General features: G+C 48.8%; 1 protein-coding gene across 1 annotated transcript in view; it reads left to right on the top strand.

Annotated features, from left to right (window-relative positions):
• Positions 1 to 24,954, top strand: part of AFAP1 (actin filament associated protein 1) — a 146,610-nt gene that overhangs the window by 96,391 nt on the left and 25,265 nt on the right. The window contains exons 8-11 of the mRNA XM_060011881.1: positions 2,768 to 2,849; positions 9,402 to 9,551; positions 17,515 to 17,726; positions 22,557 to 22,702. Of these exons, the coding sequence (XP_059867864.1) occupies positions 2,768 to 2,849; positions 9,402 to 9,551; positions 17,515 to 17,726; positions 22,557 to 22,702 (590 nt within the window). The remainder of the gene's footprint in view (positions 1 to 2,767; positions 2,850 to 9,401; positions 9,552 to 17,514; positions 17,727 to 22,556; positions 22,703 to 24,954) is intronic.

Here is a 24,954-nt window from a genome sequence, read left to right as displayed (position 1 = left end):
AGCACGCAGCAGGTGGGTAGGGCTAGCCCTCCTGCCAGAGCGCGTGAACCCGCCACTCCTGCTGTCTGTCCCTGATGGAGCTCTGTTGCCTGTATGTGCAGAGATCTCGTTTCCATGGAGATCCCTGGCTTTGTGCTCCACCGTGTTCTGTCGGTAGCCTCTGTCTCAGGAACTTCCTGAGCGCTCCCTGTTTGGCCCCTGCCCTGCCGGTGAACACATCGTTCTTTGTCTATTCTTGTCTTACTCAGGGTTCTTCAGAGAAACAGAACCAGTGGGGTGTGTATGTATGTATATTATAAAATATACATAAAATTTCAATAAAGATAAAATTCTACATATACAATTATATACATACTGAGAGATTTATTATGAGGAATTGGCTCACGAGGTTATGGAGACAGGTGAGTCCAAAATCCGCGTCGTGGGGCCTTAGGCTGGAGACCTAGGAGAGCTGATGGCGCAGGTGAAGTCTTTGGGAGGACTGCCCCCCCCACCCCTTGCTTGGGAGGCCCGTTTTTATTTTTTTAATTCAGACCTTCAACTGCTTGGGTGAGACCCACCTACACTGTGGAGGGCAATCTGCTTACTCAAAGTCCACCAATTTATTTTTTTTATTTTTTAAAATTTATTTTATTCATTTATCTATTTATTTAGTTTTGGCTCTGTTGGGTCTTCGTTGAGGTGCGCGGGCTTTCTCTAGTTGTGGCGAGCCGGGGCTACTCTTTGTTGCGGTGCACGGGCTTCTCATTGCAGTGGCTTCTCTTGTTGTGGAGCACGGGCTGTAGGCACGCGGGCTTCCGTAGTTGTGGCACGTGGGCTCAGTAGTTGTGGCTTGCGGGCTCTAGAGCACAGACTTCAGTAGTTGGGGTGCACGGGCTTAGTTGCTCCACGGCCTGTGAGATCTTCCTGGACCAGGGCTCGAACCCATGTCCCCTGCATTGGCAGGTGGATTCTTAACCACTGCACCATCAGGGAAGCCCCAAAGTTCACCAGTTCAAATGTTAGTTTCATCCACAAACGCCCTCCAAGTTGACTTATAAAGTTAACCTCACAACCCTCACCCTGATATTGTGACATAGCAGGTCTATTTCTCTTTTTTTCCTGATTACAAAACTAATGCCTGCTCACTGCAGAAAATTTAGCAAGTAAAGTACCAGAAATAGGATGGATAAAGTCACTTAGGAGTCTAGAGCTCCTCTCAAAGCTCTGCATGTTTTTAAACCAGTTTTCTTCTATTCGTGTGTTTCTTTTACAGTTTGGATAATCTGATGCATAAAATTTCTTATGCTGCTTTTTCCTTTTTTCTTTTCAGTTAACCTTTATACTATTAGCAGTTTTCCAGGTTTTTGAAAACACGTAACATGCAACGAGCATGTTTGCATTTTCATCACCTGAATAATATCAAATTCATAGAACTCTATTATTTATACACCCCCCCACTAGGCTCTCTTTTTTCTTTTCTGAGTCGTGTAAAATAACCTGACACTTTTGTGTAAATCTTTGCTGCTTCTCTGACTATTACCTGAGAAGAGATTCCTAGAAGCTGGCTTACTAGACCAAAGGATAGAATTTTTAAAGATTTTGATTCATGGGACTAAGCAAGTTACTTTCCGAAAGTTTGATCCTACTCTGTTTCTCATCAGCAACACGTCGGGGCTCTTCTTTCACCCACTCACGCGGGAGTTGGCGGTTCTCTTTTACTGTCTTGGTTTCTAAGGTGGCATTGTTAGTGCCTGGCCGGACCTGTTGACCCAGACCCCAGGGGTGCTTCCTGGCCTGAGAGCTGGGCTTTTAGTCCTTCTATCACTGGAATGTGGCACACACTAGGGTCCCGCTAAAGCCATATTCTTTTACTTTGTCTCTTGCCGGTACCACTGGGGGTTACTGGCACCTGCCTGCCATCTTGGCCCAGCACTGCCTGGACCTCTTATCACGAGGTGAGCGCATGTGTCCCTGTGTTCTGGTATCATCCGGGTATTTTGATTGTCTCCCGGCTGGCCAGTCTCTGTGGCCCTGGGGTGTAATTTGAGGTTCTGAGGAGGGGTGTTCTAGAGCCAATTCCTTCACTGTGACTCCACAGGGTCTCTGGTTGGAATGGAAGAGGTTCTGCTCAGAACTACGTTTCTCCTCCTGAAACTAACCTGGAATCCTAATTAGGCTCCTCAAATCCATATATTAGGATTAAAATAATGACGGGCATCCCTGTGCCCTTTGATGGCTTTGACAGTAACTCATCTCTCTGTGTGTATTTCTGACTGTATTGTTGTGAGCAGATGCTTGACACTCGCCCAGTTATTGGTGAATGCTGGGGGGAAATTAAATGCATGGTGTAGGATTTATTTCTGGAAGGATAGTGTGGCTTGGTGAGGGGGAATATTTTATGTACTCCTAATATTTGGTTGGCCAGAAAAGTTAGTTTGGGTTTTTCTGTAAGATGTTATGGAAAAACCCGAACAAATTTTTTGGCCAACCCAGTATTTTTTTCAAAATTATTTGCAAGAAAAAGTGATTTGATTGAAACAAGCTTGGTACTACAGCGTGTGTTAGTATAACCTCAGCGACTTTTTTCTTTGTTCTTTCGATGCTTTTAAAGCCGTTGTAGCAAACCACCCAGGTAGCCCGTGTTATAGTTGGGCCCTGTCTCCAGATTACTAGGAATGCAGCCCACGTTTTCTTTCGCTTTTGAGATGACTTTTGATTGATCCATGATGCAACACTTGGTCAGTGTGGCCATTGTAAGAATAACTTAATCTTTTGATCCTCACAGAAACTGTCTTCAGAGAGACCAAGCTCAGATGGGGAGGGTGTTACAGAAAATGGAATTGCTGTGTGTAACGGAAAAGAACAAGGTGAGTTCTGTTCGTGCCAAAAAAATATATATATATATAAAACAACCCAAAACAAAAGCACTGGAGCCAGGTCTGTAAACTCTGTATGGAAAATGTCCTCGGTAGTTCAGTTATGCAGATGTCATCATCCTGTGTTACACTTGCAGAAATCCAGAGAAACCCCTTTGGTTGATACTCCTCCTCCATGTCTTTCAGTCCTACCAAACGTTGGCCTAGGTTTTCTCCCTACTGTTTTGACATGGGCCCTGCGTATATTTTAATTTATGACTTACAGCAGGTTACTCCCTCACCTGATTTATCACTGAGACACATTTGCACTGGGGGGCCGCCAGCATCTTGCTGGGAGACGTGATTTTCAGGGAAAAGAGCTTTGGATGATGAGACCGGGAACCCCCGTGCCCATCCCAACGCTGCCTTTGCTGGAGCGCGAGATTGTGAGCAAGTTTTTCCTCTTTGGTGAGCCTCAGTTTCCCCATCTTTAAAATGAGGAGGCCGGACTCACAGATTGCTGATCTTTTTAAAAAAGATTGTCTGGGGCTTCCCTGGTGGCGCAGTGGTTGAGAGTCCGCCTGCAGATGCAGGGGACACGGGTTCGTGCCCCGGTCCGGGAGGATCCCACATGCCGCGGAGCGGCTGGGCCCGTGAGCCATGGCCGCTGAGCCTGCGCGTCCGGAGCCTGTGCTCCGCAACACGAGAGGCCACAGCAGTGAGAGGCCCACGTACTGCAAAATAATAAAAAAAGATTGTCTGAAAATATCTTTATTTCACCTTCATTAAAAAAAATTCTTTTTTAATTGTGGTAAAATACAGATAACATGAAATTTACTGTCTTAACAATTTTTAAGCCCAGTTCAGCGGCATTAAGTATCTTCATAGTGTTGTACAGCTGTCCCCACCATGGGTCTCTAGAGCTTTTCTCATCTTATAAACTGCAGCTCTGTCCCCACGAAACACTAGCTCCCCATTCTCCCCTCCCCCCGCTCCTGGCAACTGCCATTCTACTTTCTGTCTCTATAATTTTTTTTTTGCGGTACGCGGGCCTCTCACTGCTGTGGCCTCTCCCGTTGTGGAGCACAGGCTCCCGACGCGCAGGCTCAGCGGCCATGGCTCACGGGCCCAGCCGCTCCGCGGCATGTGGGATCCTCCCAGACCAGGGCACGAACCTGTGTCCCCTGCATCGGCAGGCGGACTCTCAACCACTGCGCCACCAGGGAAGCCCTGAATTCTTGTTTTTTTTTTAAGTCAGCTTTATAAAGCTATAAATTACATAGAGTCAAATTCACCCTTTTTGGTGTACGGTTCTTTGACAAACACATGCATGTAACCTTCATCACAATCGAGATGTAGAACATTTCTATCACCCCAAAATGTTCCCTGGCAACCACTGGCCTGTTTTCTGTCCTGTAAGTGGAATCATACAGGGTGCGACCTCCTGGGTCTGGCTTCTGTCACTCAGTGTATTGCATTTGGGGTGAGTCCACGTGGTGGGTCAGTAGTCTGTCCCTTTTCTAGGCTGAGAGGATTCCAGTGTGGATGGACCAGTTAGTTTATCCACTCCCCGACTGAAGAACAGCTGGGCTGCTTCCAGGTTTGAGTGGTTTACAAGTAAAGCCGTCGTAGACATCCACAAACAGGCTTTTGTGTGAACACGTTTTTATTTCTCTCAGCTGATACTACAGAGTGGGACTCTGTGGTCACAGGCATTCGTGTGCCTTCTCACCAGCCTTTCATTGTCATCTCTGTTTTGTTTTGTTCTTTTTATTTTAGCCATCTTAATAGGTGTGTAGTGCTGTGTAATTGTGACTTTATAACACATTTCCCTACGACTAACAATGTCGAACATTTTTTAGTGTGCTTTTTTTGCCAGCCGTTTATTATCTTTGCATATTCTCACTGGATTTTTTTGTTCATGCTGATTTCTGAGAATTCTTTATCTATTCTGAATGCAAGTCCTCTGTCACAGCGGTCCCCAGCCTTTTTGGCACCAGGGACCAGTTTCACGGAAAACAGTTTTTCCACGGCCGGGGCCGGGGCGGGGGATGATCCAGGTGGTAACGCGAGCGATGGGGAGAAGCTGTAAATACAGATGAAGCTTCGCTCGTTGCCCGCCACTCACCTTCTCCTCTGCAGCCTGGTTCCCAACAGGCTGCGGACCGGTGCTGGCTCGCGGCCTGGGGGTTGGGGACCCCTGCTCTATCAGATGTCTTTTGCACACATCTTGTCCCAGTCTGTGGCTTGACTTCTAGTTTCCCACGCAGTGTGTGGGCCCAGAGGAGGGGTGGGGTTAGTGGGTGGTGAGGAAGTTTTCCCTGTGCAAGGCCAGGAGCCTCTGTGCTTCCCAGGTGAGTAGTTCTGCCTGTGCAGTTCAGTTGCACTCAGTCGCCGGGGTGGTGCAGGTGTCTTCTGGCTCAGAGACACACAGAGGTCTCCTGGCCTTAAACCGAATAGCAATCCCGGCCACTAAGAACCTTGGAGCCTAAACCATCTGGGCTATTGTGATATTTCAAGGTTCACGCCAGAGGGTCGTGATCTCTGCCTTGGCCCATGTGATTTTCCAACTCGGTTGCATCTTGAGTGTAATTTTAGTTCTTTCCATCGGAAGTTATTCAGTGGAAGGTATCATCTGTGCCTTCACAGGGCACATTATGTGTAATCAAAGCCAGGAAAGCTATCTTTAAGTTTTGCCCTGAAACAGAACATACAATCTGAGGGTTCCCGCTCAGACACCGAGGCTCAGCGGGCATTGCTTTGGCTGGTCTCTTTTCTTGTTTGGGATTTCCTCTCCCAGTGTCCCTGCATGAAATTAGCTTCTACAGAATGATATATATATGTGTCTAGATATACAGGTAAGTGAATATGTCTGATATTCTTCTGTTTCCTTTTAGCAAGAGCAGCCTTCTATGCTTTGTAAAGGTGACCTTGGTTGAGACACTTTTTGCCTGGCAATGGTGCTTTGCCTATAGTAGACCCCCAGTGAATAGTCACTGAAGGAAGCTAACAGCTTAAATACATTCTGACCGTCTCCCTTAGCTTTTATCCTTGCTGTGCTGTCTTGATTAGTTTGCAGTTGAGAGGTTCTAGTAAAGCTCCCTTGATCCCAGCCATGTCGTGACTCAGATTTGTCTGCTGGCTGCATGGAAGAAATCCCCAACTCCTGCAGTTTCTCCTAAATGTTAGACTGTCAACTGTACATGGACACGATCCAGATTCTGTGACCAAAGCCGCAGGCAGTGACTCCAAAACTCTGGTTTCTTCTGTCAAGGTGTCAGGCCCTGGCACACAATGAGCCAGTATGGTGCGATTTGGGGTGAATTTAGTAGAGCTGCTCCGGATACTGCAGCTGACATGAGCAGAGAGCATTGAGTCCCTAGGGCCGAGCTGTGTGGAAGTGACAGCTGTCCCCAGCTAGCGTTGAGCACGTGTACCATTTAATCACAGGTTAGCGGGTCTGTGGGTAGACTTAGCATATCAGTGGTTTGATGATATTCCTCCCACCTGCCTAAATACCAAAACACCTAGACTCCCACTTATGTAGGATTAGAGGGAACCCTCTGGGTTTATGACATATACGGCTTTAAATGCTGCGGATTAGCTTTGCTTCAGTGCCTGTCAACACCGCCTCCACTCCAGCGCGCCACGTTGACAGTGATGCCATTTAAACTCTGCAGGCTTTCTGCTGTACACTTCAGTGAGTTGAGAGTTCTGAGTTTTTAGGTTTTCCTTCATAATTCTATTATATGTGCTAAATTTTGACTTTTGTTTATTGAATGGCATCAACATATTCTTGTGATTTGGTTCTCACGTTCCTACATCCTTTGGCTTTTTCTTCCAAGGACAGCCTCACTTTTGCTTTTGCAAAAAAGCAGTGGACGTTCAAGGAATTAAAAGTCTTCATTATGTCCTTTCTTTGTAGCCAGAGCCCAGCAAGTCCTTTCCCAACAGGAGCAAATCCTAGTAAAATTGGAAGTAAATCTAACAGCCTGGCTTTCTCACTTGTCACTTTGAGATGCAGGGAAGGACTGACTTGTGCTGCTGAGCTTCGCAGAAGGTCCCTTCCGGGCACTGAGTGTCCTCGCTGAGAGGATCTTCTTTTCTTAAAGCTTATTAGCTTGAGTGGGGTTCTGGTCAAAGATCAACTTCAGGCTCTTTAGAAACAGCTAAGAAAGCTCATCCACTGCTGCTTTCACTGTGGGTTTGGTTGAACTGAAGTCAATGATACAGGTATTCCAACCTCGGACTCCATGTCTGATGGCAGCTGGGGAGGAGATGTGCCTTCAGACCAAGAGATCAAAGTGGTTTCTTGGTGCTTTATTTTACAAGGGGTTGCGTGTGGTGAGGGAGTGTCAGGAGCGGGTGGGAGTGACAGTCCTGTGTTTCTAATATGACCTGATTTGTTTAAAATAACATAGAAGTGCTTGTACTAGTCAGCTCAGGCTTCCATAACAAGATACCCCAGACTGGGTGGCTTACACAACAGAAGTTTATTTCTCACAGTTCTGGAGGCCAGAAGCCCAAGATCAAGGTGCTGTCAGTGTCGGGTGCTGGTGAGGGCTCCCTTCCTGGCTTGCAGACGGCCACCCCTCACTGTGTCCTCATGTGGCCTTTCCCCACGAGTACACCAATCCTGTCGGATCAGGGCCCCACCCTTAAGACCTCATTTAACCTTCATTGCTTCCTTAGGGACCCCATCTCCAAATACAGCCACACTATGGGGTTAGGGCTTCAGCATGTGAATTCTGGGGAGATGCAAACATTCAGTCCGGAGTGCTGATTACCCTGAAGTTTAGTGCGGCTTCTTTTTAAAACTATAATGTAGCACCTCCTGCCTCAGACATTGTTAACTGTCGTTTCTTTCTAGAGAGGAAATTAGTGTTCAAGCACAGTGACTGGCCTCACAGGACCTCGCTGAGTCCGTGGGGTGGGGTGGGGGGAAGAAGACCTGCAGAGCCCAGATGAGGCAGACCCGGGCGAGGGTGGATGCGTGCTGGCCTCGTTCCGTGGGCGCGGGGCGGCTGGCAGAGTGGAACTAGAGAAGGGGACGGCTTCCCCACCCCCCCACTGAGAGCAGCTGATGTGGTAGAAAAGAGGGGGGAGGGCGTACGCTTTTAGAGGGTAGGTTTAGGAATGAGGCCCATGGTTTATAATCTCACATCCCTGAATCCTCTTCCTCTGAAGTTATCCTGTGTGATGTTCGTGCATGTTCTGTGTCCACAGGGAGAGGGGTGGGGAAGGAATTCTTGACTTTCATTACATTTTCCGAAAGGTCCGTGCCACCCTCTGAGTTACAGAGGGGTGAGGGGTCCTCCTGGAGAGGACCGAGCAGGGGCCGTTGGGGGTCTTGGGGGTTCAGGTGATGGTGTCTGGCCTTGATGCTGTGGGTCCCTCCGGGGCCCTCTGAGCGAGGCCCTTGGCCCCAGCAGCAGGCACAGAACAGCCCCAGGTGACAACTCACCTGCCAGAAGTGCTCTGGCGGGAAGGGTCTTGTCCCTCAGTCCTGGACCATCCTTAGCACCCACTCTGGTTCTGCACCCGCTCCCCACCCCCGTGATTCTGTCGGAGGTCGTAGGCAAAGCCCGCAGGAGCTGGAGAGAGCAGATTGCCGCCACAGGTCAGGCACAGGATAGCAGCTGGCCGCTGGCGCTCAGTCGGCTGGGGTCCGTGGACTGTCGTCAGCTGGGCACGTAGGTCCTTGCGCACGGCTGCGGCTTCTCAGGCTCTGTCCCTGCCCGCTGTCGCTTACCAAAATGTGGGTTCAGAGTTGCCAGGCCTTCCCGTTTTCCAAGGGGGGCCAGAAGTCATTCATCTTCATGCAGAACATTCATGAATTTTGTGCATACGGTTTAGCACTGCAGGCCAAACAGAACACACGGGGCTGGAATGCAGGCTGCTGGTCTAACAGCTCTGGATGGGGCGGAATCCCACGTGAGTCTGACAGGTCAGTGAGGGGCTGGTGGAGGCTCGCTGAGTCCCCCTGCCCCCTCACCTGCCGGACCCCTCCCTGTGCAGGCCAGGTTGCAGCTGCCCGAGCCTGTCTTGTGTTTCTAGACGTGTCCGGCTCCTTCCAGCATCACAGGCTCTGTGTTAGCTGATGCTCTTCTTGCCCGGACGGCTCTTCCCTCGGGTTTCTGCACAGATGCTGCCTTGTACTGATACTTAGTTCCTCTGCTTCCTGACGGCCCGGTCACTGTACCACGTAACCCTAGTTTAGGTCTACAAAGGCCTTTCCATCATCCGACCTCCTTCAGGGGTGTGTGTGTGTGTGTGTGTGTGTGTGTGTGTGCGCGCGCACGCGCGTGCGTGCGAGCACATGTGTACATGTGTGTGCGTGTGTGCGTGTGTTCTCAGCCTGCTGTGGAACACAAGCTTCCTGGGAGTGCCTGTTTTCTGCTTTGTCCTCTTGTATCTAGACGTGTAGCTGAGGCACGGCAGGTGCTCAGTAAGTAGAAATTTGGGGAAAGAAAATCGGCCGTGAGTCACGCTTTATTTTGATGTTTCTTTTCAGTTAAAGTCTCTCGTTGAAACATGCTTTTTTGTCGTCACCTTTCTTCACAGTTAAGAGGAAAAAAAGTTCCAAATCAGAGGCCAAGGGAACTGTGTCTAAAGTCACCGGGAAAAAGATCACCAAGATCATCGGTTTGGGAAAGAAAAAGCCATCGACGGATGAACAGACCTCCTCAGCGGAGGAAGATGTGCCTACTTGTGGTAAGACGGGGGTGCGTGGGGTTGCCAGGTCTGCACCCTCTCCCCGAGCACGCGGAGACCCTCTCCGGGGACACCTCTGCGTCATGTTCTTCTAAGTCTTACTGATTGGGCTCTTTGACGTTGGGCTTGTGATCAGTTAAATTGTGGAGAATGGATTGCATTTCACTGCTTATTAATGAAGGCCTTGCAGGCGTTTGAGATGATCTCTGAAGTTCTCTCAAAACAAAAAACAAATTCTCTCTTTGATCCCATGAGGTTCTTCCAAATCCCGTCTTCTTTTTTTAACTTTATCTTTTGTTGTATATTTATTTATTTAGTTAGTTAGTTAGTTAGTTGCACCGGGTCTTAGTTGCGGCAGGCGGGCTCCTTAGTTGCGGCTCAAGGGCTCCTTAGTTGCGGCAAGGGAACTCTTGGTCGCGGCATGCACGCGGGATCTAGTTCCCGGACCAGGGATCGAAGCCGGGCCCCCTGTCTTGGGAGCACAGAGTCTTCACCACCGGACCGCCAGGGAAGCCCCCAAATTCCTTTTAAGCGTCTTTAAAGGGAAACGTACGCATGGGCGGTTGGCCAGCGGAGGCGGGTGTGTAAGAGCGTTTACAGGGTCCCTGGCAGCCCCTTCCCTTGGCCTGACGTCACACGACTCACCTTTCTGGGGCTGCTCCACTTCTCAAGCTTCCGCCTCAAGTGCAGTCGGGCCGGCTGACCCTTCCCCTTGTGGGTCTTCGTCCAGTAAGTGTTCTCTGGGCTGCTGGCGGTGGGGCTGCGTCCGCGGGGCAGGGGACGCGACGACTACGTGACTCCTGCGATCCCACTGCATCCAGCCTAGCGCCCGAAGGGCGGCCTGAGGCAGGGGGTCACGGAGACAAACGTGTGGTGACTGACTCTGATCACGAACACGGCGGGGATACGAGAGGGGCAGCGGGAGAGTCTGGCGGGGATGTGACTTACGCGGAGGCGCCTCAGGGAACACCTCCCTGGAGAAGTTAGACCACACGTGCGCGGTGTTTCCTAGGCAACCGCGTTTACGAGAACCGTGCGACCCCTTTAAGGAGAAACGCTTTAGAGGCTGAAAGACGGATATTTAGCCTTTAGGAAAAATAAGAATGGGCTGTACTTCCCCTTGCGGACCACAGGGCGCGTCACACGTCCGTCCCGTAATGGCTCTTAGTGTGCCCGCTGTTTACCTCTCTCTCTCTCTTTGTTCCCTCTCTCATCGAGCATCTCTCCTGTCCACGGTTCTGGGTTACTGAGGATGCCAAAAGACAGCAGCGTTTAGATGCCGCCCGTTAGTGCCTAAGTTGGGCCACACGCGCAAAAATGCATTTCTTCAGCCGATATCACGTCCCAGGGGGTGGCTTGTGCTGGAAGGGCGCCGTGACCGCAGAGCGGTGCGAGTGGGCAGGGAGGGTCGGTTGTGGAGTGCAGCGCGGGTAGACTTGGGGCAGGGGGCCTCCCGAGGGGGGGGCAGGGTGGACTCCCAGCTCCTCACAGGTGTGACCCTAGGAAGTCCTGATAGACTTCTGGTGACACAGTAACCCCCCTGGGGTGCTGTGCAGAAGTGCGTGTGGAGTGGAAGATGGCTGGGCGGGCAGTGGTCGAGGCCTCTCGGGGTTGAGGTGTCATCCCAGGGAGGCCCCCATGAAGCGGCCGCCTGTGGGTTGAGCTGGGAGGGGAGATGGTGGCCGCAGATGGAGGCCAGCAGTCTGGGAGCCCCCGTGCATGCAGAGGTCGTGAACTTGCCCCTGGTCCGACGGCAGTGGGGTCACAGAAGCACGCTGACTGATGCTCTTTCCACTGAGAACGACCGCCCTGCGGAAGCTGAGCCAGCTGGACAGAGGCCTGGCGGGAGGGCAGCTGCAGGGGGGCTGTGAATGCCGGGGCCTGTGGCCCTCTGCCCTTGCTGGAGCGGCTCACAGCACTGGGTGATCTGCGGTTGTTTCCCGCTGGCATTAGCCCTGGAGAGGAGATAGGAGTCAGGGGTTAGAAATGGAAAGAGGGAATTAGCCAACAAAAAGGGAACTCCTTTTTTAGTTTTTTGGGTTTTTTTTCTTAAAACTGCCCCAGATCAGCAAAGGAAATAGAGGTTCTTTCATGAAAAACAATTAAACATTCATATGGAAGGCAACTTAGCAACTGTGGTCCAGACCCCTCATTTTACAATGAGGACACCGAGAACTCGGGAAGGTTGTGGGACTTGCCCTGAGTCACACGGCCAGCTGGGGACAGGGCCAGGCCCGCCGGCCAACCCTGTCGCTGTCCTGAAGCACAGGTCTCCCCCGTCCCCCTCCCGTCCCCCAGGGCTCGCCACCCTCGTGGCTCCTAATGAACAGCTGCGTGGGCAGTTGGCCTAAGGGCACAGTGGAATTGCTCAGAGAGCAGGCCTGGTGGAGCTGCAGCCCCGCATCATCACCTGAGGGTTTCTGCCAGGCTCTCCGTGGACGTCTTTCGCCTCCACTAAGAGAACATCCTCTGTGCACAAGGTTTTAAAATTTGTCATCTAGTTCTTTGCTGGGCCGGGGGATGGGGGAGAAGTCTGTGGAGAAATCGAGAGGGAGAATGACTGTCTTCAGTTATGTTAGGACAGCTGCAAAGTCTCAGGCAGGAAAAGTAGCTGGATGAAGGCCCAAGAACCCCATCCTTCCCAGAGTGCCACGCGGACGGGGCACAGACGAGAGCGTCCCCAGGGCAACTGGGAGCTGAGTCCAAATCCCAGCTCTTCTGGGAGATGCAGCCCGGCCAGCTGGGGCTCTGGGTGCGCAGGAGAAATGCCGGCAGGTAGGAGAGGGCTCTCTGCAGGTTTCCCGCAGGCGGGGTGGGAAGAGGCGCCCACCCCAGCCCCCCGCTCCGCCTGTCCTGCCTGGCTCTCACCCCTCTCTCGGGCCCTCAGCCAGCGGGTGCTGTGCTTAGCACCAGCCGGGTCCACCCCACAAACAGCCACTTTCACAGGGTGATCCGAGACTTGCACACAAACCCCTGAGCAAAGATGGGTCCTTTATTTTCCCATCTCCAGTGCTCAGGCGTTCCGGAAGTATCGTCACCGTATAAGGGCATCAGGAGATGCCTTTCACGTTTCTCTGTCTTCCCCAGCCCGTTTCTGTCTGTTGTTTGGACTCGTCCGCAAGCCTCGCAACTGTCCACCTTCTTCTCCTCTGGATCCCTGCAGGCTACCCCATGGGAGTTTTGAAACCTTGGACTAATCGTATCATCCTGTGCTCAGTCAGTTCAGGGCCTCTGACAATCTTGTCTCACTGAATTTTCCAATTTCTTGTTCCTCCCATTACTGGATTAAGATGTAGGTCGAATTCACCCACCAGTTGTGTTCCCAGCACCGAGCACACAGCCTGGTGGATAATAGCAGCTCAGTAAACACTTGTTAATTGAATGAATTAACTTAAGCAAGTCGCACACACTTCTCTGAGCCTCAGGTTCCCCACCTATGAAATAGGCTTATACTTAAACTACTTTCTTTTCCTTAGAATTGAGGATAAAATCATGAAACATTAAGCTCATTGCCTACTTAGTAATTTATGCTCAGTAAATGGTCACTATTATCATTCATTTGTTCACCTGAAAAAAACCTAAGCATACCAGACATAGTCAAGCCGCCATGAGGGCAATGCCGGATGAGTGGCATTGAAAATATCGATCATAGAAATACAGAAGCTGAGTGAAAGGAGTGGTCCCCAGTTGCTAGGATGGAGGGCTACCCGAGGCAGGGTAACCTGGGCTAGTTGGAAGACCTTCTGGTTATCTCTGGGGCCCCTTCTGGCTCTAATGGTCAGTGACTTTGTGACGTTTTCAGCAGTAGGATTTTTGGTGGATGTGCAGGGAAGTTACATGCCTCTCACTTCCTGTCGTAATCCACCCGACAGAAGGTCAGGTGACATTTAATCAAGGGGGAGGGATGCGTTCTTGACGTCAAGGGTGTCTCGGGTTCTTTGGGTGCCCGCTGGAGGGCGCGTGCCTCTGGTGGGGAAGGGAGGGTTTCGGCGTCGCAGGGCGGGGATCAGCTCTCAGCAGCCCCTTTCCTCTCAGCCGATCACAGTCTGAGGCTGGCTAAGATGAGACGAGCAATTCAGTGAAAGTCCTCACAAAAGTGTGACCAGAGCACCGGAGACGCTGCCCTTCCCGTCCTAGAGAAGAAGTCGGTGGACGCGGGCCCCCCTTCGGCCAGGCGGCCCTGTCTGCTCGTCTGCAGCTGCTGGACCAGAGGCGCCAGGTCCCCACGCAGCTGACCGCGGGACCGTTCACATCTGTCCCCTCCTCCTGTGGTTGTGAGTGTTTGGTCAGCCTCAGGCCGTCCTCATGAAACCTTATACGCACTTGTCACCAAGTTTTGCAAGAGGCCTTAGAGTTCTTTCTTTAGAATTCGGAGCAAAGATAACCTCAGAACACCAAACCGAAATTCCCAGATGGTTACGATACCGTAACATCTCACCATAACATGATAGGTGGGAACAGACAAACAAAACATCAAGTGATATTGGAATCGCCTTATTAGCAGGGCGCTGACCTGACCCAGGCGAGCCTGCGAAGGGGTCCGGCTGCTCTTTGGTGCCACCTGGTGGTGGGTGTCTGCTCAGGCTGATCGTCTCGGGGCTGATGGGGTCCTGTGTCGGCAGGGATCCCATCACAGCCTAGCCGTGTCGTGGCGGGGAGAAAGAATATTAGGGGATATGGGCCCTGCCCTCTGACTCCCGGGTACTTCGGTGAGCTGCCTGCCATGTCCCTGCGTGATCTCTCCCTCATCCGGGGTCCCTACCCAGAAAGTAGGAATTTCGGCCACCTCTTTGGAGAAGGCGGGGAGCCTGCGGCGGGGGGGCCAAATGCCAGATGTGGACTTGTTTCCGCGGCGTTTGCTCTTTACAGAAACAGGCCTGTTACCCACTGTGATTCTCGTTTTGCTTTTCCCTTTTGGGCAACTGTAACTCATTATGAGGAAGGCGTTAAAATATGGTCATTTCCTTTGAAGTCATGCTCTGACTAAAGTGTGGATCTGTCCAATGTAATCATTCCTTTTGTGACTCACATGTCAAGAAACCCATGGCATTTGGTGACTTGGTCAGGGAAGAAAACCTGATGAGCACCTTCCCCTCTTCAGGAGATGCGTCATGCGCGTGGCTGGCCGAGCCGCACTCAGAAGCTGCGGCCCCCCTGCGCTGGGGACAGGTGCACCCACGTGGTGAATTCTAAGGGCCAGAAGTCCTGTGGAAGTTTAGAGGAATCCCCTCACTGTTACTGAGGAGGCAGGTGTGCTTAAATTCCTCAATAAACATTTTGGCATCTCCTTCCCCACTGTGACCCCCGCCATCTTCTGCAACAAGGACGGGCCCCTGCAGTAGCTTCCAAGGTTTTCTGTGACCAGGTCGCTAGACGTCTCAAGTCTTAGTTCACTACGCTCCCCGCTTCTCCAGGCCTGAAGGGATCCCCCAACCCCTTAAGGCCCAGGTGAGGACCCACCCCGGAGCACACGTAAGCCTCCACTCTGCCAGCCCCAGTGGTCACGTCCATCAGTGCCCTGGGCCTTAGTGCTTCCTTCTACAAACTGTTCACTCGCCTGTCGACCTTGTGTGCCCAATCGACTAAGTCCATTGAAAGCCATCCATGCTTCCGTTTGTTTCTTCTTAATTGTACGCCCGCCATCATACTGTCCATAGACCACGTGTGTCCATTCCTGCTCAGAACATATTTACGATGGATGCAGTTGCCGGCTACTTCCAAAAAATCCAAAGATGTGGGCTTCAGCGTGACTCATGACTTATAGACGGAGATACTAAATAGTTCTAATAGCTGTTACTCAGAGGTTCAGATGTTACATTTGACTATATGTTTGAAGTAGAGCTTAAAAAAAAAGAATAAGTGGATCAGAACTATGTCATTTCCAAACAGTATTTCCCAGAATGAAAACAGCAGCTCTTTCTCTTCCATCTTTAACTGTCAAAGGGCTTCAGGTCGGTCTTCGCTGCGTAGCCGTGAACAAGAAGGAAGGAGATCAGGGTGTGAGCCTCCTTTTTTTTCTGAACTCTGCTTCTCCAGGCTGTCTTCGCCTCCCTCCAGTCCCTCGTAATTGTGCAAAGCGCAAGGAACTTCAGGTCCCAGGCACTTGAGCTCATGGGCTCACTTCTCCATTTTCTCAGTAATTTTACAAATATGGCAACTTGTGTCCCAAACGGAAGTTTTAGTCCCAGGTACCCTTTAGGATATATTGGTAGAACTGATTTATATTCAACTGAACGTACTTTTTTTTTTTTTTTTTTTTTGCGGTACACGGGCCTCTCACCGTTGTGGCCTCTCCCGCTGCGGAGCACAGGCTCCGGACGCGCAGGCTCAGCGGCCGTGGCTCACGGGCCCAGCCGCTCCGCGCCATGTGGGATCTTCCCGGGCCGGGGCACGAACCCGCGTCCCCTGCATCGGCAGGCGGACCCTCAACCACTGTGCCACCAGGGAAGCCCTGAACGTACATTTAAGTATTATAAGCATTTTCCTAGTGAATTCATTGAGCTGTTATGTATAGTAACGTCTATACATAAAATAGCATCATTCTGGAACCTCTAACACCCCTATTTTGGGTTTTGTTTTCGTTTGGTTTTAGCCTTTATAGCATTTATCCATTGCTAATAAAGTGTGTAAGGTGTAGGACAGAAGAGAAGCAAAAGGCGTCGTCCAGATCCCTTTTGGAAAAAGACATTTAAAAAATCAGGATCAGAAAGGATTTTATTTATTTATTTATTTATTGAGCTGCACGTGTGTGCGTGTGTGCACACGTGTGTGTGTATGTGTGTGTGTGACTCGAAAGAGCACCCGAATGACTTAAGGAATCCTTGTTTCACTTCTTCCTTGTTGACCTGGACTCTATATGCTGTTCACTCACTTCCTCCGTCTTCCTAGCATTATGGACTGGTCAGAAGTCACCCCGTGAAATCTGTTTGTCCTGCCCTGTTATTTCCAGAAAAATGCACTGTATGTTTGTGACAGGTGAAAATGATCAGTTTCTTGTATTTGAGGTGATTTCCTTTTTTTAAAAATGAGGGCAGGGCTTCCCTGGTGGCGCAGTGGTTGAGAGTCCACCTGCCGATGCGGGGGACACGGGTTCGTGCCCCGGTCCGGGAAGATCCCACGTGCCACGGAGCGGCCGGGCCCGTGAGCCATGGCCGCTGAGCCTGCACGTCCAGAGCCTGTGCTCTGCAGCGGGAGAGGCCACAGCAGTGAGACGCCCACGTACCGCAAAAAAAAAAAAAAAAAAAATGAGGACAGCTCTTCTTGTAATTCCATCACATTCCATCCGTAACGCACTGAGGATGTAGTGCAGCCTCAGAGACATGGATGACAAAACTCCACATGCATCAGACTCGGGCCTTTAGACTGCAGCAGTCAGACAGCATCCTCCAGTCAGAGGCCACTGAGGAAGGGCATCTCTGGCCTCCGGGCAGGAACCTCATCCCGAGGATTTGCCATCATTTGCTGGAATACTTCCAGTGGTGGGGAACTCATCCCCTCCCAGGGCTGCCTGTTTTGTGGAAAGCTTTCATCTTCAGGTAGTCTTATTCCTCATGTTAAGCCCAAATCTGCCTGTCTTGTCACTTTTGCCCTGGTGGTGTCATTTGCAGCTACTTGGAATGAACCCGAACCCTTTCCTGGGTGAGGTCCCTTCAGCTATTTGAGGACGGCAGTGTGTCCTCATAGCCTCTCTCCTGCCAGCCACTGATGGCTCAGTGGCACCGGGCAAGCTCCAGGTTCCCTACATGGTCCTCAGCACGCATCACACAGTGCCCTCGGGCTCCTGGGTGGTCTGTCCTGTCTCAGCCCCCAGAGCTGACGGAGGTCAGTCATCTCGCACTGGTGGCTCTTGTTGCTTCCAGGAGCCTGCACTTGCAGACGTGCTGTGTGCAGGGTTCGTTCCGTCTTCGTGGCCTCCTGGGGCGCATCCTTCCTGGGGAGGCTGACGGGCCTGCTCTCGTTGCAGGCTACCTGAACGTGCTCTCCAACAGCCGCTGGCGGGAGCGCTGGTGCCGCGTCAAGGAGAACAAGCTCATCCTCCACAAGGACAGGGCCGACCTGAAGACCCACATCGTCTCCATCCCGCTCCGTGGCTGCGAGGTCATCCCGGGGCTGGACTCCAAACACCCCCTGACGTTCCGGCTGCTTCGCAACGGCCAGGAGGTGGCCGTGTTGGAGGTGGGAGCCACAGGGCATTCGCTCGCGGTGCGGTGGTTTGCCTTCTAGGGTCCGGCCTGGACGCCCCGTCGGGTCCTCACAGCCGGCTGATGGCAGCTTTGGTTCTGTCCCGTCCCACGTGTCCTGCTTTTCTCCTCCGAGGGGCCCCAGCTGTGTGGACGGCACAGCCAGTTCTCTGCACAGTGTCCACGGTAGACTGCCTGCCGGGTCACTTCCTTGTCTGATATCCTCTCTGTTCGTGTTGCGTGGAAGTTCAGTACACGATTCCAGGCAGTAGATTGCTTTCTAAAAGTGGCCGCAAAACGACTTGTTTTGAAATTCCCAGTAAAACTTCTCCCCTATCCGTGGTCTGCCTCTGAATTGGTGGCATTTCCTTCAAGCTGTCCTTTGGAATGTTCTGGGCTTCTTCACCGGCGGAGCAGGTGTTTTTTGACTACCATTTGCCTATCCACAGTGGCCAGAGAGCCAGATGACAAAAGAACAAAAAGAACACGTTTGGTTTTTAAGAACCCTTGGCTTTGCGTGCACTTTCTCGTTTGGTTGCTTTTTCAGACCTCCTTATTCACGAAAGCAAACAAAGGCAATTCAAACTAATTTCTTAGCTACACACTTAAAACTGTCGTTTTTGAAATTTAAAATTTTTATTTATCGTCTGTTATTAATTTATTTCTACCCAATATTAATTCAGACCTTTTTTCCTTTGTCTTTTTTTTTCCACTTAGCATTATCATGATTAAGATACAAAGACACACACGCATACATATGTGTATCCACGCATACACGCGTGTGTCCACGCACACACGAATATCAGAGTGTGCGTGTAAGTATAGTTATGCGATACAGTTGATAGAGATGAGGATATTCTGGGTTTGGTGGCATGGCTGATGTGTCTTCTGAATTAATCAGATGCAGAGCCTAATCTAAATAGCTGCAGCGTCACTGACCAGTGAGGGAAAGGGCGTGGGCTCGTGACCAAGATCAAAGGGGCCCCGTTAGCCAACCTAGAAGGTCTTGGTAGGAGATAGGAGTTAGTTTCAGAGACTGCTTTTTTTGGGTGGGGACAAAAAGAGATTAACAACGTAGTTCTTTCTCACACAGGGCTCCTTGCCCGATGGCTTGGATGGTTTGAGATAACAGGTCGAAGGGCCGAGCCTGCCCTTGCGGCTGACTTCCCAGACGGGAGGCCAGGCCTGGCTGGGATCAGGATATCTGGGCCCCAGTCCTAGTTCTGTTGCAGACTTTGATCACAACCCAGTCTGTTTTTCTCTCTCGGCTTCTTTATTTGTCTGTAAAACAGAGCATTGGGCTAGAGTCGGTGTGCTTTGTAAGCATTTATGAGGGCTGAAAGCTGTAGGGTGGATGAGAGTGGAAAGAAGCCAGAAACGTAAATGAGGAAACTGTACTCTGGATGCAAACAACTCAGATGTCACGTGAGAGCTCTGGCAGCAGATCTGAGAGGCTGCGAGGACAGGAAGGCACACGCTGTGGGTTGGCACACGCTGGATTCGGGGTGAAAAGTGAGACGTTGGCCTGGACACCGGGTGGTGACAGGAGCCCCCGTGGGGAGGGCAGGGGCAGGGGAGCAGCTGGGTGAGCAGGGCCCTGTCCTGTCTGCTCCCATTCCTGTAGGTGCAGCCTCACGTCCCCCAAAAATGGGGGTTGCGTTTCATTGTCTTTTCCCTATTCCAGTTATTGAATCAAACACAGATACACACGCGCACACACACACACACACACACACACACGTAACGACACTCAGTGTTCCAACATAAGCAAAGAGTTTGCCCGAATCAGTTAGGAAATGCAGTGATCCGACCAGTAAAGTTGTATTCTGTACTTTTTCTAAGACCATTTTATCTTAACTTTTGAGATAATTTCAGAATTACAGAAAAGTTGTGAAACTAGTACAAATAATTCCATATACCTTCACCCATATTCCCCAAATACTAACATTTTACCATGTTTGATATCTCTCGCATGGTCTCTTCCCCTCTCTCTCCCTCCCTCTCTTTCTCTGTCTCTGTCTCTGTGTAAATTTTTTCAGAACCTTTTACAGACGTGTTGCCCCTTTATCCCTAAACACTTCAGTGTGAAGTTGCTCAGAATGAGGGTATTTCTTTACTAAAACCACTGTATAATTATCAAAATCAGGAAATTCACACTCATGCAATACAGTTATCTGACTTACAGATTTTAATCAGATTTTCCCAGTTATCCCCATGATGTCCCTTGTTCAGCGGAAGGAAACGCCAGGTGGTGTGTTGCATTCAGCTGCAGTCTCTTTGGCTTTCTCTGTCTGGTTTCATGACATTGATACTTGGGACGGGTACAGACCACTATTGTGTAGACGGTCCCTCAGTTTGGGCATATCTGCCATTTCCTTGAAATTCGAATCTGGGGCGGGCGTGCTTGGCAGGGGCACGTGGAAGCAGTGGTGTGTTTGGTACTGCATCACGTAAGCAGGTACGCCCGTTAGTTTGTCCCGCGACTGGTGATGTTAACTTTGATCTCTCAGGTGGGATGTCTGCATGGCTTCCCCACTGCAAAGTTACTGTGTTTCCCGTTTGTCTTTAATAAGCTTCATGCGGGAAGATTCTTTGAGACTCTTTCAATATCCTCTCACTCACAATTTCACCCACTAATTCTTAGCATCCGTGAATGACTCTTGCCTGATACAGTTATTAAAATGACAGCTGCTAAATGGGGACTTTCTAATTCCATTATTCCTTCTACGCTTATTAGTTAGTATCTACTATAAGGAAGATTTCCCTTTCTCTCAATTAATTATTCATTCATTTATATATATATGTATATCAGCAGGGGTTCATAGATTATTGTTTTAATCAGTGTTTATAATCCTTTATTGTCATGATTTATCCTGGTCAAATGAACAGAGTTGGTCAGCAGAAAGCCCTTCGAGCCATGTGGCCTTTGCTATGTCCCTGTAATAAAGACACCACAGTCCGTGGTCCCCTTCTTTCTTTGAGCTCTTTCCTCATGTTATGATACAACAAGATGTTCCAGGCTCATCTTGTACTCGTCTCTGCCCCAGGCCTCTTGGAATCAGCCGTGATCCGAAGAGCTCTTAGTGGACAACTCCTAGTGGGTAATGGTGTTTAGAAACCAGGATCTGGGTAGAAGGTGTGCTCAGAGTTACTGGGGTGTCATTGCGCCTGGCCTTTTCAGTAGTCATAGGAAATTGTGTGTATGTGTATGTTTGTACATATGTATATTCAGGCATGTTTCTGTGTTATACATATTACACACATGTATGTGCATATATACATGTGTATACCTGCATGTATACCTATTTATATACTAAAAACCACAAGATCGTAACTAATACTTCTAATTTTAGTCCAAGGCCACAGAGTTATTATTTTTTAAAAGCCTACGAGGAAATTTCTTAAACAATGAAGAAAATAGTTAACAGTTTAATAGTATCAGCCACATCTTAGATATTATGTTAACATACTTTTAAAAATGCTTAAATGAAATAGTTATAGATACACGGATATAGATTCAGTCGTAGATACATTCTTGACATAGGTTTCGTTTGGAGGAGGACAAAAGACCAGTGAAGAGAACATATTTGTGATTTTTTATTATCCAAGCACTCAAATCAATTCATTTCAATTTAGCAAACATTGATTACATTCTTACTCTCCGTAAGGCGTGTAATTGGAATCCATTCACTTTGTCCATGGCCGCATATGATACTGTTGCTTGTACAGTATCAGTAGCCAATTCTATCAGCACACAAAAAACAACTCCTTCCTTGTCAATGGCTCTTCCTCCCGAGAGCCTGCCATGGGGTATATATATATGATTACTTGTATTCTGATCACTGTTCAACTCATCAAGGTTATAATGATGAAACCCAGTTTTCTTTAAGTCTTGAAGCTAAACTTACAGATCTTCCTTTATATAAAAAATTTGTAATTTTTGCAAAAAGCTAAATATTTATTTTTTCTTTGACATTCAGTTAACTCACATTCGATAGCTCAGTTTCCCCTAAACTTTAAATATGACTTACACAGTTGATTAGCCAATAGTATTTAGACATTTGAAATACCATTATGAACGTAATGTAAGTGATTTTCTAAATCACATAAGAAGGACGGCTTAAAATTTTAATGAACCCAATCTTAAAGATATATTTCAGACTTGCAAATTAGGCAGATGACATCCGGGGAGCATTTCAAACATCTTAAAGAATGACATGCACAAAGCAGCCCAACGATTATAAACATTACACCTATATAAACACAACTAATATGAAAGTGAAAGTAGGTTAATATTCTGTACCATCTAATCAGGGAAATAAAATTGCCCTTCCAGGCCCATTCAGGAGACCACAGCAGGGGCTACTGGTCACCAGAGTTGGTGACCTACAGGGGCCGTGGCCTGGTGTGGTTTCCAGGTTAAGCGGCTATGGTTAGAGGGGCCCTTTCTGCTTCCCAGATTTTGTTGCCAAATTAAGGAGCCTTTCTAAACGGCTTCTTTTAGCTGAGATTTAAATAATTCCATGAATTTCCATGTCTTCCACCCTAGTGCCTTTCCCCAAAATAATTGGGAGGCATCTTAGGACCTCGGGTTTTTATTTCCTTGGGAATAACCGTTATGCAGCTTCCGCATTAAGGCTTGGAGTGGACGCGGTGTCAATCCCGTGGCTCAGGTAGCAGCTGCCTCCTTGTCTACATCCTCAGGTGCTTCGTGTTCCACCGCCTTTCCTGTTATGTTGTCTCTTTTTTGACATTTTAATGAAAATGTTAAAACTCTTTACTGTTACTTAAGTAAAATGCACTTTTCCCCCCTTCACCTCAACAGGCATCTTCTTCTGAAGACATGGGCAGGTGGATTGGGATTTTGCTGGCTGAGACGGGGTCCTCCACAGACCCTGGGGCCCTGCACTATGATTACATAGACGTGGAGATGTCGGCCAATGTCATTCAGACGGCCAAGCAAACCTTCTGGTAAGAACCACCGCCGTGCGAAGCGGCACTGAAATTAAACAACTTTATTTTTTCCCTAATTTTCTTTTCCTTTTATGTAAGTGTATAGCCTTCAAGGGGGAAAAAAAAACAGCTGAAGACTCCTTTTTGTATAATATTAACCCAAATTTTGCTGAAATGTTTGTCATTTCAACCATCTGTGTTTTCTGTTAGAACAGAGGTTGGGAAACTTTTTCTGCAAGAGGCAAGATAGTAATATTTTTGGCTTTGTGGACCAAATGTTCCCTGTTAAAACTACTCAGCTCCACCACTGCAGTCACACACGTAAATGAATGGACATGTGCCAATAAAACTTTATTTGCAAACACAGGCAGTGGGCCAGATTTGACCCATGGGCTGTAGTTTGCTGACCCCTGTATTAGGGGAACAGTTCTATAAGGCATAAATAATTCGACATATTGCTGTAGTGACGACTGAGTTTTCAAAGCCATCAATCATATACTTTTAAAACTTAAATGTGATTGTTTTTAAAGTGCTGTTATGTACAAAAACGTCCTTTTAAACTATGAATATTTCCTTAACATAATGATGGCAAAGAAAATTATAGCAGCAGCCCTCAAAGTATGGTCCACAGACCCCTGGGGGTATTCAAGACCCTTTCGGGCAGTCCCAAAGGTCAAAACTATTCTCATAATAATGCTAAGAAATTATTTTTCTTCTTCGCTGTAGTGACATTTGCGTCGATGGTGCAAAAGCAACAGCGGGGCGGTGGTGGGGGATAGATTGGCAGGTGCCTTAGGACCATCAGTGGTCACTCCACACTGTGCTGTGACCATTGCCACTCGCTTGTAGTAAAAGGATATGCCGTGTTCACTTAAGATGTCCGTGATGGGGACTTCCCTGGCGGTCCAGTGGTTAAGACTCCACGCTTTCACTGCAGGGGGTACGGGTTTGATCCCTGGCCAGGAAACTAAGATCCTGCAAGCCATGCAGCGCAGCCAGAAGGAAAAAAAAAAACAAAAAGATGTCTGTGATGAAGCAGTACAATTGTTACTTTTTCTGTGAAGGGCCAGATAGTAGATATTTTTATGAACTCTCTCGAGTACGTGTCTTTTTAACATTTACGTAGTGGGCAGGACACACAAAGCACTTACATTGACTGAACTGTCATGTTGTCTTGAGGAGACGCTCTTGTAAGACTGAGTTGCTAACTCCACTAGCCGCTCCCTAACCCCACCACCATTTTTTCACTTTTACTTGAAAGAACAATTAACAGGTGAACTGTGGTTATTCAGACGTAAGTATTTGCAGACACTTTTTCAGAAATGAACCGAGTGAGCCTCTCCCCTCGAGGAAAACGCTTGGCAGTGTCTGTTGCCTGCAGTGGAGTTGAGCTTGCCCTCAGAAATGAGAATTCGGGGAGATTTGTATCTGCCACTGTGAGCTGACAGCTTCCCAGTACTCAGACTTTTCTGATAAGATTGGTGGTGATATTGAGTGTGGTTTTTTTGATACAGTATAGTGAAGAGTCTACATGGAAATTAACCATTAAGAAATTACTACTTGTCGAGCTTTGGTGTAGCATCAAAGAATATCTACCATGACCTGGAAAAGCTATGAAAATACACCTCACTTTTACAACTGGGTATCTGCGGGAGGCTAGATTTTCTTCATATGCTTCAACCAAAACAACTTGTTGCAACCAGTTGAATGTTGAAGCAGGTGTGAGAATCCAGCCGTCTTCTCTTAAGCCAAACCTTGAATAGATTTACAAACATGTATAACTACCACTTCTCTCACTCATTTTCTTTTATTTTGGAAAATATAGTTAATTTTTATAGAAATATGTTTAAATGTGGTGGATTTATTCCCATTATTTTTAAATGAATAAAAACGAATACATTTCTGAGTTTCAATTTCAAATACAGTCAACACTGCTAGCAAACACCCACATAGAACAAAGCTCTTTGGGAGTCGTCAGTAACTTCGAAGGATGTAAAGACTAAAAACACTTGAGGATTGCTGATGTGTAGGAATGGATCTGTGAAGTTAGGAAGTGGCTGGTTCCTATTTCTTGCTGTCTACTGTCTAAAGCAGGGGTTGGTCATACTTTTCTGTGAAGGGCAAGATGGTGAACATTTTCAGCTTTGCAGACCACATGTTCTCCACTGTGACGACCCCTCTCCGTCGCCACGTTCAGCTCCGCATGGCCGGGCAAAAGCAGCAGGACAGTCCTGAAACCAGCAGACGTGGCCATGCCCGGCAGGAGTTTG

Source organism: Delphinus delphis, chromosome 5 (assembly GCF_949987515.2).
Source record: "Delphinus delphis chromosome 5, mDelDel1.2, whole genome shotgun sequence".
Classification (NCBI taxonomy): domain Eukaryota; kingdom Metazoa; phylum Chordata; class Mammalia; order Artiodactyla; family Delphinidae; genus Delphinus; species Delphinus delphis.
The sequence above is the reverse complement of the archived record's forward strand: the minus strand, read 5'-3'. Positions and strand labels throughout refer to the sequence as shown.